The sequence below is a fragment of the Hyperoodon ampullatus genome, assembly GCF_949752795.1.
Source record: "Hyperoodon ampullatus genome assembly, chromosome: 9".
Classification (NCBI taxonomy): Eukaryota; Metazoa; Chordata; class Mammalia; order Artiodactyla; family Ziphiidae; genus Hyperoodon; species Hyperoodon ampullatus.
In genome coordinates this window covers 61,565,992-61,583,753 of record NC_136922.1, presented here as the reverse complement: position 1 = coordinate 61,583,753, position 17,762 = coordinate 61,565,992, and the positions used below count along the sequence as shown (strand labels likewise).

The window sequence follows — 17,762 nt, the reverse complement described above, 5'->3', positions numbered from 1 at the left end:
TTCCATTGCACTCCCTTGGTCAAAGCAAGTCACAGAGCAAGGCCATATTCCTCCTGATGGCAAGAACGGCAAAGAATTTGGAACCGTCCTTGTCCACTACATTTTCCTAAGCCATTGTGTCTCAACCCTTGCAAATATAGATTCCCAAGGCCTATTTCCAGATATTCTGACTTTACTGGTCTGGGGTAAGACCTGAGCATCAATATTTAAGCTTCTTAGGGAATTGAATATGCAGCTGGTTTTGGGGAACCCTAAACTGTGATGTCTTTTGTTCCTCTATTGATAAGGAAATGACTTCCATCTTGCAGGAATCCTGTGGGGCTTACATTTGGATAAACTTCCGTTCTGATGCCTAAAGGGTGCTCTAAACCCTGACCTATTTTACTTACTTACAGGCCAACCAGAAACCTGAGAACATAGATTTACTCTTAACAAACCAGCCATTGATCTGAAGCATCACATTTAGAAAAGTGTCCTCTAGTCAGCAGTATTTACTGGTATGGCTCTGGTTCTCTGAAATCCTCAGCCAAAACCTTAAACTAAATTTTAAACCTCAGTTCCCTGCCATGCATTGTAGGTTTACAAGTGATCTTTGTTCTCTCAAAATACTGATAGACCATTGGTAATTTAGACTCGTAGAAGAACTCTTTTATTTACTCAAAACATTAGCTTCCTTTTCCCAGCAGCATTCTGTCCCTTACTGAAATGATGCGATCCTCATGTGCAAAGTCTTCTGTTACTTTCCAACAAAGATACAACTAGATCAAGCAGGGTCTCCTGTAAACATCATCCAGAAGAGTTCTCAGCAAAGATGTTGCCCACCAGTCACAGTGTGATTCTGGATATTAATTATTGATCAAATACTATTGATATAATAGATTGATACAATTAGTTCCATGCCAAAGCAAAAATAAAAATGCAATGATTTAGAATGAAGCCTTATCAGGAGTAAACTTAGCACTTCCATTAGGTGATCGTTGGTTATTTAATAGATTCCTAACCTGGGGTAAGGGTTTGTGGTTAGGATTCAAAGGATCAATGAACTTAGAAGGGAAAGAAATTGCAACTTTATTTTCACTAACCTCTAACTGAAACATCATTTCCTTCCATTATGAATGTAAGCAACAAACCACAGCAGTATTAGCAGTGCCTTTGACTTTGTCGCCATAGAAAGCAGAGATATTTTCATACCAAATACAGATGCTGTTGCAAATAGCTAGAAACAATGCTTATGACCATCACTACTTTAAAGTTACAGGAGTTATCAGACCCACAGGTTGCTCTTCTATATGTGTTCATATAGAAGGATGTATGTTGATATATCACAAATTCATGTTTAGCTGTTTTGATCATTTCAATGTAATGGCTTCATTTGTAATCTATAACATATATGTATATATATTATGATATGTATCATAATATATATATGAGTGAATCATGTATTTAAAAACATTATTCTGGGGCTTCCCTGGTGGCGTGGTGGTTGAGAGTCCGCCTGCCGATGCAGGGGACATGGGTTCGTGCCCTGGTCCGGGAAGATCCCACATGCCGCGGAGCGGCTAGGCCCGTGAGCCATGGCTGCTGAGCCTGTGCGTCTGGAGCCTGTGCCCCGCAACAGGAGAGGCCACAACAGTGAGAGGCCCACGTACCGCAAAAAAAAAAAAAACAAAAAAGAAAACATTATTCTGAGAGGTATCTTTAGGCTACACTAAACAGCCATAGGGGTCCAAGGCACACAAAAGACAAAGAACCCATGGATTAGACTATTTGAATTGTTGAAAATAATTCATAGACTCTCCCCAACCCAAACCATGGACCACCTTTGGTGACCTCAGATTGAGAAGTTATGAGCTTGAATTTTATTTATTTTTTATTTCCTTGACGATTCTCACTACTTCTATTATATCACCATACTCAAGTGACATTATAGTTTAGCGATTAAGGTAATGAATACTGTGTTAGACCTGGCTTGGCTCCCAGCTCTACCACTTACTAGCTGTGTGACTTGGGCAAGTTACTTAACCTCTCCAAGAGGTTCCTCATCTGTAAACTGGGGTTGATATTAATACCTACCTCTCTTGCAGAAGGATTCATTATTAGAATTAATTAAGATAATGCTCATTTATTACTTGACACTCTGTCTGACATCTAGTAAGCATGTAATAAATATTTATTTTATTGTCTTTGTTGACCTCTCCTAGCATGAATCTGTTTTCACAGGGCAAGATGCTTCCCCCAACCCCATCTAACAGGGTCCTTAAGAGATATTATGTCTTAAAGGCTCAGATGATGAAATGGGCTGAGTATTATTCATCAGATAGGACTAGAAATACTGCAGTTGTATCCAGTTTTCCCTTCACCATAACAAGGAGACTGTCTTGATGAGAGATGGAAGAAGTAGAGGGGACTGGGGAGGTGTTCCATGTTTTGCTGCATGGCAGTCTAACAAAAGTATATGAAAATCACTAAACTGAGTGATGAGATGTTTCTAAAGCATTGAGTCCCTTCTAGTTTAACAATAATCTGAAACATCCCTGTTGGCAATAAATGAAGCATCCAGCCTTAATGCTTTTGTTCTGGTTTTGTTTTTGTTTTGTTTCATTTGTACTGAGCTTCTAACGTATAGAAACAGGGAAGAAGAGGAATATAGGAGCTTAGATTTAGAGAGTAAAAAATAATCTAGCAAAAACAAAAAACCAAATGTTTGGCAACTTCTTGCTCTTCTGCTGTCCAGCATGGAGATGTGGGTGTTATTTTTGTTCCTCTATTTATTTTTTTATGCAGCAACCGGAGTCCCAAGGTTTCCATTCTGGCACCAGCTCTGTCTTCTTGTTTCCATTCTGGCACCAGCTCTGCTTGCCAGAGGGGGACTTCCCACTTTTGCCTTTGTTTCCTTCAATTGCTTCTCTGTATCCTCCCCACTTACTGTTTTTAGATATAGGGTTCATCTCATCATCCCTGTGTTGGGCAGAAGGAAAAAGCACAACAGAGAACATGTTGAATTTCTTAAAGATTCATTTTTGTGAGTTTGGCAGCATCAGTAGGTGGGTTTTTTCTTTTCTTTTTTAGTTAAAAATTGAATAATATCCAAAAATACGTATCATACTTGTGTGAGATAAAACAAACAATGATAAATGAATACCCTTGTGCTTACCAGTCATTTAGGAAATGCAGCATTACCAGCCTATCCCCTTCTCTCACTGGCCCTTGAGGTAAACCACTGCCCTGGATTTTTTTTATCACCCTTTTACTTTTTTTTTTTTCTTTTTTTTTTTGCGGTATGCAGGCCTCTCACTGTTGTGGTCTCTCCCGTTGCGGAGCACAGGCTCCGGACGCGCAGGCTCAGCGGCCATGGCTCACGGGCCCAGCCGCTCCGCAGCACGTGGGATCCTCCCGGACCGGGGCACGAACCCGTGTCCCCTGCATCAGCAGGCGGACTCCCAACCACTACGCCACCAGGGAAGCCCACCCTTTTACTTTTTTTAAAAAAATTAATAGTTTTACTGCAGATATACATCTCCATAAATGATATTTTACTTTTCATGTTTAATTTTATATAAAAGGAATTATTCTGTATGATTTTGCAATATACTTTTGCTCTTCAATACTTTGAGATTCATCGTGTTGATACATGCAAAATTGTGCTTCGTTCTTTTACATTGCTGCATAGTATTCCATTGTGTGATTATATCATTTGTCCATTTCACTGCTGATGGGCATTTGGGTTGTTTCCAGCTTTTTGCTACTATAAATATTGCTGCTGTACACAGTCTTGCAAGTACCTCCTTGGGCCTGCATGCAAGACTTTCTCTAAGAATAATTCCTAGAGGTGGAATGGATGAGTTCACAGGGTTTGAGCATCTTCAACTTTCTTAGGTAATGCCAAACTGTTTTCCAAATTGATTGTATTCTTTCCAGTAATGTACAAGGGTTCTGGTTATTCCACTACCTCGCCAACTCTTGGACTTGTCTCTAGGCATCTTTCAGCTGGGCTTGTTAAGTGGAAGGGGGCACTTAATGTCTTTTCCCATATCTAATAAATGTGGTCTGTCTTCTTTTTCTCTTGCTCTCTTTCCCGTCTTCTTCTCTGGCTACCATCAATTGAAAGACTGTAGCATCCACATCCAGTGAAAGGGTGGAGTGGACATGTCATATCCAAGTCTTGGTACTGCTTTGGTTGTGTGGATGCACTTTTCTTTCTGGATGGCCTGAGCTGATGCTGGCTATCAAAATAACCAGCTTTAAAAAAATTAGAAATTTATTTCTTCAACACCTTATCACTTCAGCTTACCAACAGTGGCTCAGTATAAGAAGCAACTAATAAAATAGACATTTCAACTTAAGCCTGGATTTGCAGGCAAGGCCTAGACCACAGGGAGAAGAACCTGAATCTTTTTTCTAACACAGCACAAATCCCCTCACTTCCATCACTTTTCCATTGAAACGACAAGGAAGTGAAGTTTTTTAGCCAGTCTCTTTGCTGTGAGTCTTACCAGAAAATTAAGAAGAAGAGTAATTGGCAAATACTACTCACCCAGTTCTTTAGCTAGCCTTTCTCACATCTGCTTTATAGTATCCTTCTCACTGACCTGATTTACTCACTTCCTACTGCTTGACACAGAAACCCCAAAGAACTACTTCAAAAGAAAAACACTGATTTTATACAAACCAATAAAAAACGTACAGCATTTTGGGGGACATAAAAAAACAATGGCTACCCTACATTATGAATTCTAGAATGAAACAGTTTTTGCCTTAGGGTGTTTTAAGAAAAGGCACAAATTTTAAAAGATGCTATTCAAGAACACTCTGAATATGTGTTTTTAAGTTGTTTAAACTTTTTCCCTTTTACAATAGCCTCATTAACTGGTCTTAACTAGTCTCCTTTCTCTCTAACCTACCCTTCTCTCTGTGCTTTTTCCAAAATGCAAGTCCGATCCTGATTTTCCTTGTTTAAAATCCCTCACTAACTCCCTGATACCTGAAGAATAAGGTCTGAACTCTTTACATAGAAGAGTAAAGATGTTTGATCTGGCCTCTGCTTCCTTCCCCAACCTGGACTCTCACTCTCCCTCCTTCTTAACTAAATCCTGAAAAACAAACCAAAACACCTTATAATTCCCCAAGCACACCTTACTGTTCTGTCAGCCAATAGTTCCCATGGATTCCCTCTGCTTTTCTTATAAGGCCCTTCCTACTCCTCTGACTGCCTGGAAAACCCCCATTTGCCTTTCAGAGTTAAGTTCCAGCATCACCTCTAGGAAGCCCTTTTCCCAGAATTCCTCCTTCTCTGCATCTCTCTCTATGTACATCTCCTGTTGCATGTACCACACTGGGTTTTCATTTGCCTCTTCAATTGCCTTCTTCCTCTGTTTGACACTGAGCTCCTTGAGGACAGGAATAATGGACAATTTATGATTGTAGCAAACCCCTTAGCACAGTTCCTGACACTCAGTAAATGTTCAGCGAATTAGAATTAAAATCAAATTGTCCCCTACCTTATGCCCACACCCCTCTCATTTGTGTGTATATTCAAATACTACAGTTCTCAAGGAATGCAATAGTTGCTCACCATTTGTACACACCAGAATGTCTTCTAGGAAATAGACTAGACATACTGAGATGATGAATAGTTCTAAACAATGCCCATCAAATGAAAGGATGCATTGTTTATGTCCACTGAAAACTATTTCCTTTCTGTGTTACATAAGAGAAAAAAGGAGAAATATTCTGGGAAAAAAATTTATGGAAGGGGTTGTAGAAGTTTCATTATCTCAGTGGCTGACTAGTGTGTCCTCTCCTTTAAAAAAAATTGAATTCTCGGTATTTGAGGGTTTTTTTTCCCTTTTCTTAAAAAAACATACAGCTTGCTTCTTGAAAACAAAGGCAATAATAAACAATAGCAACTCCCAATTTTACTCTGATTATTTGCCAAGGGTCCTCTTAGTTCATGTGGTTCTATTTCATTAGAGAGGACTGATGAGCTTAAAAAGAAGGCTACTAAATTAAGCTATCCAAATATGCACTTAGTTAATACTCAGGGTGCTAATTTATTGTATTATTTAAACTATAAATTGGATAGCAGATCTATTTGCTGAGGTATAACAGCTCAGCAATGATGCATAATTTTCTCTTAGCTATTGAGTGGTTTTCAATAATCTATTGAAATTTAACAGAGAACCATTTCATTATGGGAAGTGAATAAATACTAAGAAGGCTAACATTTAAAGTATTATCTGCACATGGAGAACGGGTTTTAAAAGTTAATGTTATTGAGGAACAAAGAGGAATGGGGGTTTGCCTTTTAAACAATAACTTTTCGTTGTTTCAATTTGAAGCATAACCAGATTTACAAAGTTGTTTATGGGAACAGTAAATGGAGCCAAAAAACAAACAAGGTAGAGCATGGAGTTGGGTAGAGAAATGGGCAGCATGAAGGAACAAAACAAAGTTGTGTTGCAGTATTGCTATGTTGTCAGCTGGACTAAGGGCATTATTTTTGCCTTGAACTCTTTGGTTCAACAAATGGCATCATTGAAAATGTTGCACCATTCGCCATATTTTGTCTTCTAAATTCCCGGAACCTGGGGGCATTTGCGGGTCTGGGGTCCCCTTAGGCTGTGGGTCAGGAACACAGTTGAATGTAGATACCCTCTCTGGTCAGGAGTGGCCCCAAAAAGACCACCTTTGGAGTGTCTTAGGGGCTCTGATACACAGAAGGATCCTGACAACTTGGTGGTGTGGTCTTGAAACTATTACTGCCAGTAATACTAGAACTCAGTGGGGACAGGCAGGAATGGAAGCAGGCAACAGGACCTTCTTACCTTCCTGCAAATATTTGAAACCCAGCCCATCTGATATCCTGCGCCAAGGTTTCAGAGAAGATAATTTACCCATCTGAACGGATATTTCTTTGATTTATTTTGGGAAAGAGGAAGAATGCCTTAATGTCTGTTTCCCCAGGAACATCAAAATGTCAGAGAACCAGTGGTCTGAGAGTAAACCAGCTTGGGAGGGAGGGGAGCCACTGATCTGTAGTGTTTGCCAACTTCCGTGGTGTAAATGCTCCCACCGTGGCTGATTTCAGGCTACCAACATGATGTCACCAAATGTGGAGTGGGGCAGCCACGTGTATAATCCAATCTCCTAAACCAGTGGGAAAGAACTCCAGCACACCACTGCTGGAGCTAGCCTGCACTACTGTTTGCAGGAAGCACAATTTTGGCAAGTTGGCTGGCTCTTGTTTCCATGTTACCCAGAAGACAGTGAGTCAGGATCTAAGTCCTCACAACACTCCTGGCAGAGAGCATTTGCGGCTATAACCTCTGCCCTCTCCTCCCCCATTCTCATTCTCTCTTCCCAAAGAAAACTACAAATGTGGATCATAAAGCTAGATATTGAGTAAGGGTAATTAATGAACTGGATTGTGCTTTTTATCCTCTTGTGGATATCTAATATCAAAATTGGACATGGAGGGAGTAAAGTTCTGATTACTTTTTAATTGCATGAAACCCTATGTTGTAAAGTGGGTTCTTAAAAGGGAAAAAAGACACAACTGCTTTTTGCCATTCTGCTGAGACAAGTAAGGTCTTGCTTGCTTGACATTTCTGTGTGGGGAGAAGAGGGTGTTGGGCATTGCATGGGGTGAAAGGGGGTGGAAAGAACGGGATGGATCCTGGTGTTGTCAGGCTTAAGGGATACAATTCACTCTAGACAGTTAAGCCTATTGACAGAGGTTTGATTTCTTATTTAAGTTGCTTTCTTAACTTTAACTGGAACATTCTTTCCCATGGGAAGGAAAGATTCATAGCATGGAAATAAAAGAAGCCTGGAAGAGAAATATTTCCCCTCCTAAAGAAAATATTATAATCTATCTTTCCCCTCCTAAAGAAAATATTATAACCTATCTTTCCCCTCCTAAAGAAAATATTATAACCTATCTTTCTGAAAAAGTATAGTAAGGAAGTTTACAGTTCCTAGTAACTTCTAATCTTTCTCTGCTCCTAAAGGGAAAACATATTCCTTTGACCATAAAAATTCAGATAATAATAGTATGATGACCTTTGGTTGAGTGCTTATTATTTGCCTGTATGATACGTGGTGCAAGCTTAATACACATCTGTGGACCAAGTGCCATGTAACATTTTATATGCATTATTTCTATGAATTCTCACAGAAAGTTAAATATTCTTAGCATGACTAACCATTCCAAATCGCCTGGCACTTTTTCAGTGTTAGCACTAAAAGTTTTATGTTCGCAGTAACCCCTCAGTCCTGGGCAAACTGGGACAACTGGTCACCCTAATTCTTTTTTTTTTTTTTTTTTTTTTTTTTTTTGTTTTGTTTTTGTTTTTGAGGTACGCAGGCCTCTCACTGTTGTGGCCTCTCCCGTTGCGGAGCACAGGCTCCGGACGCGCAGGCTCAGCGGCCATGGCTCACGGGCCCAGCCGCTCCGCGGCACGTGGGATCTTCCCGGACTGGGGCACGAACCCATGTCCCCTGCATCAACAGGCGAACTCTCAACCACTGCGCCACCAGGGAAGCCCGCGGTCACCCTAATTCTTATCTCCATTTTACAGATGGGAAAATAGAGTTAGTTAAGTCATTGTGCCCAAGTCATGGCGCTGGGCTCCAACCCAGATCTGCTAAATCCTGAGTCCATGCCTTTAAGCTTTTATTGTTGTTCTTAATAGAGTGGGGTTGGTTTGACCCATGCTATTATTGTGTCATAATCAAAAGTGTAAATCCTAAATTATGATATTGTTGCAACTGATTAAGTTAGATGGTGTACCTAGAGAGCCTCTTGGGAACTGTAAGGTAGCATCAAAGCTCTATATTGACTACTTTAGAAACGATGCCACTGCGACGGCTACATTTAGGTCAGCTAAAGCACCCTTTCCCCTCAATAATTATTTGCTACCCTAGAACTTACAGTGGTGAATCTGAAGGCATTTTCCCTGCGTGTTGTGGGAGCAGCCCTGAGCCTTGACCTTCACTTTGTTTTTTGGTTTTTTTTTTGAAAGTGACTTGCCTCACTCTTTGTTAAGAGGTGGCTGCTAACAAGCTTTGGCTTATTTTTTATTCTCATTACCAAGTACCCTTTCTTTTTAGTATATTTTTTATTTGAGTGCATATTTATTTTATTTCTACTCAGGGTTAGTGTCTGAAAACAAAAAGGTAAGAGTTTGTAAATGTGGAATGGAATAAAAATAATAAATGAAATGTAGTATAAATCAGAAACTAACAAACAAGATTCTCTTGAGTGTCTGCATGAACTCAACCTGAAGTAGAAAACAAGGATTATAAACTATCCTATATCACCTTCCTCCCAAACCTGCTTCAGCCATGTGCCTCTTTTCTTCTTTCTTGGTTAATAACATCACTTCTTGCAAAGCTGCACATGTCAGAAGCCTGAAATGGGGAGGATGTTTGTGTGTTGGGGGGGTGCTTTCACTTAAACTTTATGTCTGATTAATCACTAATTTTATTATTTCTATCCCAGCACCTCTCTTCCCTTCCCCTTCTCACCATCTATCTTATGAGCCTACATCATCTCTCACCTGAAGATCTAGTCTCCTAATTTACCTCCTTACCCCAGTATCATTTCCTTCCAAATCAGCCCCCTCATTACATATTAAGTCACCTTTCTACAATGCAAATCTGAGCGTATCACTACTCTGCTTAAAACCCTCGAGGATATATCCAGAATAGGCAAACCCATAGAGACAGAAAGTAGATTAGTGATTGCCAGGGACTGGCAGGAAGAGGGGAATGGAAAGTGATTGCTAATGAGTATAGGGTTTCCTTTGGGGTGATGAAAACATTCTGCAACTAGATAGTGGTGATGGTTGCACAACACTGTGAATATACTAAATGCTACTGAATTGTTCACTGTAAAATGGTTAGAATGATAATTTTATATTATGTGTATTTTAACACACACACACAAATCCTATAGGGTAAGGTCCATGCATCCCAGCAGCATGTCATATGGGGTTTACCTGTTCAACTGTCCCTTCTGCTTTCCCACTAACTCTTTACAACTGAAACCTCTTTTGGGTTACTGCACGTGCCATGCAGTTTCATGCCCCACTGTTTTTTGTTTTTGTTTTGTTTTTTTTTTTTTTTTTTGGCTGCATTGGGTCCTCGTTGCTGTGCGTGGTCTCCTTCCAGTTGAGGCAAGCGGGGGCCACCCTCCGCTGCTGCGCGCGGGCCTCTCACTGTCGTGGCCTCTCCTGCCGCGGAGCACGGGCTCCAGGCGTGCAGGCTTCAGTAGTTGTGGCATGCGGGCTCAGTAGTTGTGGCTCGCAGGCTCCAGAGCCCAGGCTCAGTAGTTGTGGCACACGGGCTTAGTTGCTCCCCGGCATGTGGGATCTTCCTGGACCAGGGCGCGAACCCGCGTCCCCCACATTGGCAGGCGGATTCTCAACCACTGCCACCAGGGAAGCCCTCCCCACTGTTTTTGAACTCACAGTTTCCTTTGTCTTTAGTGCATCCCTTTCCCCCTCCCCACCCACCATTGTCCCGTGATCTGCTCCTCCAAGACTCCTAGGAAGTCCCCCCCGACACATCTATGTCAACACCCATTGTGAATTTCCCTCTCTATTTCATCTCAAAAGGCACAACTGAGAAACCTTTATTGCCAGGTCCATGTTTCTAGTTGCAGGGAGCATTGTATTGTTTTCTAAAATGTAAAGTGGAATGAAGCTTTAAAGTGTTTTGTATAACCCTTTGAAAATTCGTGACATCTGGAACACATGAGTTTAGGGGTTTCAGTTCTAGTGTGAAAGCACCCAAAAAATACAGTTTCTGGTGATGAGACCATTTCTATCCAGGGAGCCTTGAGATTAATCTTGTCACATTTAAATATGTAATCATGACCCTGTCACATTTTTTTACACAGCTCTAAAAACTCTGTAGTGATTTGTGTTCTTGATTCGTGAGTGGTGAGTGGCTTGGCTATAAACAGCAGAGTGGGTTTTGTTTCAGCACTCATAAATTTATTTCTGAGGTTAACGTCAGTAAAATGCTGTATGGGAATCTGATAGAGAACATCAAGAATTTTGTGGTAGGGGCCTCCCTGGTGGCGCAGTGGTTGAGAGTCCGCCTGCCGATGCAGGGGATACGGGTTCGTGCCCCGGTCTGGGAGGATCCCATATGCCGCGGAGCGGCTGGGCCCGTGAGCCATGGCTGCTGAGCCTGCGCGTCCGGAGCCTGTGCTCCGCAACGGGAGAGGCCACAACAGTGAGAGGCCCGCATACCACAAAAAAAAAAAAAAAAAAAAAAAAAAAAAAAAAAAAAAAAAAAAAAAAAAGAATTTTGTGGTATGTGAAAAAGACTTGGTTCCTAAATGAGCTTTTCTTTCCAATCTTAATGACATCATTTATGATGTCATTACATGTGGCAGCTCAGAATTGGACCAGGGATCAGGCAACTCACTGTGAATAAGAATTATAACACCTAACCCCTGTCATCTCGTCTTTACCACTTGTTTATCATGGATGTAGAAGGTGGATGTGTGTGTGTGAGAGTGTGTGTGGGTGTGGGTGTGTATAAACACCAGGAGAGCAGATGATCAGGAAAAAATACACTAAGGTGAGGTCACGAGTAGACGTTAACCAAATTTCTCTTTGTATTCTCCCTTGATGTAAAAACAGAACTGCCTGGTTTCTCACAAAATAGAAAGTTGGTTTCAATAGCGGTTCTCAAAGCATAGTCTTTGGACCAACAGCACCAACATTACTTTGGAACTGTTTGAAACACAAATTCTTAGGGGCCTCCCTGATGGCGCAGTGGTTAAGAATCTGCCTGCCAATGCAGGGGGCACAGCAGTCTGCTTTAACAAGCTCAGGTACTTTTACGCACTGAGAACTACTGTGTTAACTCGCTTAAACCAAGATTCTTCCATGCTAATGTAGGAACACAATGTTCTAGGTTGGTTAGGTTGATACAAGCATTTTGATCTTGGATTTTGAATACAGATAATTACTGGAAGAATAATTACAATGGCTGATATTTCTTAAGTACCATCCCAGGCCAGGCACTGTGCCAAGTGTTCCAATGGATATTATTCCATTAATTCCTTATACAACTATCCCAGGACATATTATTTTATTCTCTGTTGTACAGTTATGGAAACAGAAACTCAGAGACATGAAGTTAATTGCCCAAGGTCACACAGCTTGCTGTGCCTCTGGTCGTGCTCCTGCACTTTGACTCCCGAGCCCAGGCCATCAAGCACTGTGCTATTCCCCCATTAGTGGCAGCTCTGGTCTGGAAGACAGGATGACCTTTAGCTCCTGAGTATTCAGTTTATTACTGTTCTGGATGGTTGCCACCAAACTCATTTCCAGCTTAAGCAGCTGGGTTTTGTCATAAACATGACTTCGTTAAATGTCCTCGGCTGAGCTGAAGCTGCATAGAAATCACTCATCGGATTCCTGCCAAGGCTGGAGAATTGGATGAGAAGCTACAGGAAGAGAATTCTAGCCTGGGATAGTGGGGGCAGCAGAAGTTTCCCTCCAGAGCCACATGCACGGGCTCTTGTCACAGATGTGTTTACTTTCAGTCTGTGACAAAAAGTGGGACATGGTGGGTTTCCAGATGCAAGCTGGAACACAAGTGGTAGATGGACGCCACTGTCAGAGCAGCAAGGCACAGATGACGGCCTTGCTGGAGGGTAGCATAAAGCAGATGTCTCCAGGGGTATATGAGGGGTAAGGCCAATCTCAGTCCTTACCTACCTCAGAGGGCCGTTCAGAGGCGAGTGAAACGTTCTGTGACTAAGCCGTAAAGTTCTGTTCAAAGTAAGGAATTATTGTGTAAGTACTGCAATTTGATTAAAAACACTGGTGTTTGCATTAGAAGCCAGGGTTCTAGCTGCTTCCTCCACGTACAATTGTATGACCTGGACAAGCCCCCTTATAGCTCCAAACAGTCTCCTCGACGCTGCCGTGAAGGGTGCTCTCTGCCGTTGTTCAGGGCACAGCTTCTACAGCTGTAAGCTGCAAAATAAAATTCATCTAATGACGTTGATCCACTTATCTCACACAAGGTTGGAAGATGGTGGGTGTTGGGGGGAGGGGGTAATAGAATCAACACACTGTGCAAATATATATATTTTTATTTTTTCTGCTTCAGTTCTTTTCAGATTGATGCAGGTACAAGGCCGGCCTCTAATAAAGGGACTTTTTAAAAGTAGTCTTTAATTCTTGATTGTGATTCAGCAGCTAGAAGTCACTGAATGTGATTGCTTTACTGCATGTGTTCACTTACATCAGCCACTACTAACTCCTGTCCATTCTCCACATGTGCAACAGGACCCCTCAGGCCACAGGGATCTCTCCTGCATGCACCCTCCCAGCACTCAGTGTCGGTTCTTTCCCTTTTTGAATCATGAAGGCCTGCCCTTGTTGTAGAGAGGTCCTTGGGACATTGGCTGAAACCATAGACTTTCCGAGTGCAGAGCCTGGCGTTAAGGGTGGCCCCTTGTAGGCTCTTGTGTGAGTCTGAACTCACCTCAACTACAGAAGTTTGAAGGATGCCTTATACATCCTGAGAGCTGACAGAGGGGTCCATTGTTATCCAAACTTGTTGAGTTTACCCCTAAGACTAGTGGATTCCGTTATATGTAAATTATACACAGAATTTGGGGAGAAGTATACTGATACCCCCATTTTACTTTGGAATGTGTCAAAAAGATAAGGTGGATTAATAGATGGATAGTGAGCTCCATCTGTAAGAAGACAAGACAATATCTAAATGGTGCATATATGAAATTCTTTCAAATTTGCTATATGTTTGAAAATGTTTCATAATAAAATGTCAGGAAAAATAGAATGTTCTCTTTGCTGCTCGAAACTGGGCTTTTAAAATTTCAGCTATCAAGGATTTCTCTTTTGTTATTGTTTTAATTTTTTGGAGTATCAAAATATCTCCTTTATTAATGGTACAGGCTAAGGTGGAAGGTATAGTTTAGTGTGACAGCCAAGTGGACCAGCTAACTGAAGGGTGGAATTAAGTAGATTCCTCCACCCAGTTGAAGGCAGAGCTGGTCTCGGGTAGGTCTCCCCACCTTAGTGCCATAACCGGGTAAGAATTACAGCACAGCACGGGGGCGCAGACAGCTCCGTCCCAAGAGGAAAAAGACAAGGAGGAATTTTCCAGTTCTGTACATGTCAAAGATGAATGCAACTTGGTATAAAATTGAATAACTACACAATTTTAAAACTTTCTTACCTTAAGGTACCTATTATTAATGCTATCAAAAGCAGACAATCGGCATATCCAAAGGCATGGATTGATATAATATGTTCTTTATTTCATGTAAGCTTTAAGACTACTTTAATCCAAATTAAAACTTTCCATTTATCTGGAATATCCGATTCTCTAAATTTCAGTTTTTCTTCTGTATTTCTTCTTTAAGGTATTTGTTTGAGGTGGAGGCCACATTTTGCCCTATGATCAGCCTTTGAGATCTTTTGACATGATTAATCGATTCATTTTTGAAAGAGGATGGGATCCTTATTGATGGATCAGCTACTTTCCTAAAAGAGAACGTCAGGGATTTTAATCTTTGAAAAGAAAATTTTCAAAACAGAAAATGTCACATAAATAAGAAAATTATCTTTTTAAATCTGCAAAATGTTTCTCATCAATAAAAATTATCCTTGAAACAAGTGAGGTTCTGTTTTGGAGGATCACTACAAAATTAACTGTAAGAAGATGCTGTGCGTGAGTTAGAATTAACATCTTTTAACTTAGAGGATGGAAAAGGATGGATTCTGAGACACCGATTCAGATGGAAATGGATAAATAAATGGGATGTTGGGGCCTTGAATAGGAATTTTAAATTCCTTCTAAAATGATGTGAAAAGTGCAGTAAATGAATAAAGTTGTAACTACATCTTGTTGTATAAATAACAGAAAAGTTTATCATACCGTGCATCTGAAGGGATTTGGTAAATATCAGGTAAGAACATCTGACATCATTCCAAAGGAATGGGTGACCTTATAATAGTGGTGAGGAAGAGACTTTGGAATGTAGAAAGTCTTAGCAAGAAAGGTAGCTTGGAATTCTTTGAATTAGAAATCTTATATGTAAAAGAAATGATGTACTGATTGACGATAAGCAGAGGATCTTAATCAGAGAACATACTAAATCTTGGCCTTTTCTTTCTTTCTCCTTTTTGTTTTTTTTTTTTTAGTTCGTCGGTTCATTTGAAATATACGCATTTATCAAACAGCCTGCAGGCCACATTAGTTATGAGCCATTTTTAAGTTGGGTTTTAAATTCTGTACTTTTTTTAGCCAAATAAAGAATAACCTATTTTTGTATAATAATTGTTGGAATATCAAAAAAATTTGAGATCATCTTGCATCAAAATATATACATTTATAAATATGCATACATGAGTAATTTTCCAACTAAAATATCACATCTCGGCACATCTTTCCTATTTATGCATCACATGCTCACATCTCTAATTCTACAGCACATTTGGCTTTTTCCACATCATTTCCCCCTCATATTACCCATCTATGAATTGGCTCACTGGGGAACTAAATTTAAAAAGTCAAAGCCTCTTGCTGAAGATATTTTATTGAGTTCTTTTAATTTCTCATTTTGTGCCTGATTTCATTCAGGGTTGAGATTTTCCTTTTTTTTTTTTTTTTTTTTTTTTGCGGTACGCGGGCCTCTCACTGTTGTGGCCTCTCCCGTTGCGGAGCACAGGCTCCGGATGCACAGGCTCAGCGGCCATGGCTTACGGGCCCAGCCGCTCCGCGGCATGTGGGATCCTACCGGACGGGGGCACGAACCCATGTCCCCTGCATCGGCAGGCGGACTCTCAACCAGTGCACCATCAGGGAAGCCCTCCTTTTTTTTTTTTTTTTTATTAATACATGTTGTTCATTGTGCCCATATACTGTGAGACCTCAAATTGAACATTCTGATCAAAAGCAAATTTTAATTATTGCAGAGAATAAACTGGGGGAAGTGTGCACAAAGCTTTGCATATAGCCCCACCTGCAAGTTAAATAGTTGCATTTGGTCCCAATAATATGTAGTGGAAAGAGCACCAACTGTGGCTGGGAGACCTGGGATTTAGTCCCAGGTGTGTCACACATGCACTGGATGTTTTGGATAAGTCATCTCACTGTACTAGCCTCCCAAAGTCTCAAAGAAGATAGCCAGAAGAGATTTCTGAGGTTCCTTCCAGCTCATATATCATTGTCATAGTGACTGTTTCACCAAGGAACCATGAGATGATATAGTCAAGCCTCATTATTAGTGGATTCCATATTTGCATCCCCTACTGATTAAAATTGATTTGTAATCCCCAAATCAATACTTGCTCGCTTTGTGGTCATTTGTGAGCATGCACAGAGTGATGACGAATTTGAGTTACCCAATGTGCACATTCTCAGCTGAGGTCAAACGAGGCAACACTGCCTTCTTGTTCCAGCTCTCCTAATGTAAACAAGCATCCTTTTGGCAGTCTACTTAGTGCCACATTTTCTGCATCTTTGTGCTTTTATTGGTAACTTTGCTATTTAAAAGGACTCCCAAGCATAGTGCTGAAGTGCCGTCTAGTGTTCTTGAGCACAAGAAGGCTGTGATGTGCCTTATGGGGGAAAAGATGTGTGTTAGATAAGGTTCGTTCAGGCGTGAGTTATATGCTGTTGGCTATGAGGTCAATATTATTGAAGCAACGCTATATGTTAAATAAGGTTTCTTTAACACACATAAAACAAGGTTATGTTTTGATTGGATGACCAAAATGTTGTGACCAAAGGCTAGTAGGAACCAAATCCTGGATTTCCCTGGGAGCAGTGTTTCAGAACTCTAATTCGGCGTTTAGGGAGGTGTCATAGAAAACATCTACAGTGAACAGACAGAATGGACTGTTCTTATGGAACACTTAGAGTAGGGATCAACACTAAATCAGAGCTCAATAAGTGGAAGTGGTAGATGTCATTGTTTTAGATGTTGTCATTTTTATCATCTCCCTGTCCCAGGCACTAGGCCAGTGGGGACTGTTGGGGACGACTTGCCAGGCCTTCCCAAAGCAACCCTAGCCAAGTCCCTTGAGGCTACAGTCCTATGGAGACTGAATCTGGCAGGTATTTTACATTAAAAGAAGGGAGGGTAGGGTAGTTCAGAGACTAAAGAAAAGCAAATTTTTGAATTTAATTGGAGAGAGTCCTTTGTGGAGAGACTCTCCCAGTGGGCTAGGCATCCTCCATGAGATACATCAGTCCATTAAGGTGCCCTCCCTTAGTCCAGACAAGAGACAGGCAGAAAGTGTCACATGACTGCTGTTACTGCAAGCAGACAACTTATATAAACAAGGGGAATTATAGTGAGGACAGGAGAGGCATCTTCTCAAGCTTCTGGGTCCAGCATACTGCCAGTGACTGCAATGTACATGCCTGTAGGTTGTTATCAATGTGGTTCGTTTCATAAAAACAAAGTCTTCAAATAGTAGGATCTTTATAACTCTTTGCCATGCGATGGGAAATGGCCAGGTCAGTCTCTTGTACCACATGGGCTATCTCAGGGCAGTGTATTTAAAGGAGCTGTAGAACCTGAGAATGGGTCCTGCATTCTTTCTTTCTTTGACAAAAAGACAAGGGTTGCAGATGAGTGAGTGGCTGTTGTTAGTATGTCATCTAGCAGACATTTTTTTAAAAAGTAAACACATAATCTGCCCTTTCAAGGTAGAAGTGATACTTTAAAAATTAGTGAGAATGTAATTTCT

At 40.9% G+C, this 17,762-nt stretch overlaps 1 protein-coding gene across 1 annotated transcript in view; it reads left to right on the top strand.

Moving 5' to 3' along the window:
- Positions 1 to 14,530, top strand: part of CPVL (carboxypeptidase vitellogenic like) — a gene marked incomplete at both ends in the record, with an annotated part of 97,442 nt that extends 82,912 nt beyond the window's left edge. The window contains 2 exon segments of the mRNA XM_079711132.1: positions 14,426 to 14,434; positions 14,438 to 14,530. Coding sequence (XP_079567258.1) covers positions 14,426 to 14,434; positions 14,438 to 14,530 — 102 coding nt within the window.
- Positions 14,531 to 17,762: the final 3,232 nt, after the last annotated feature.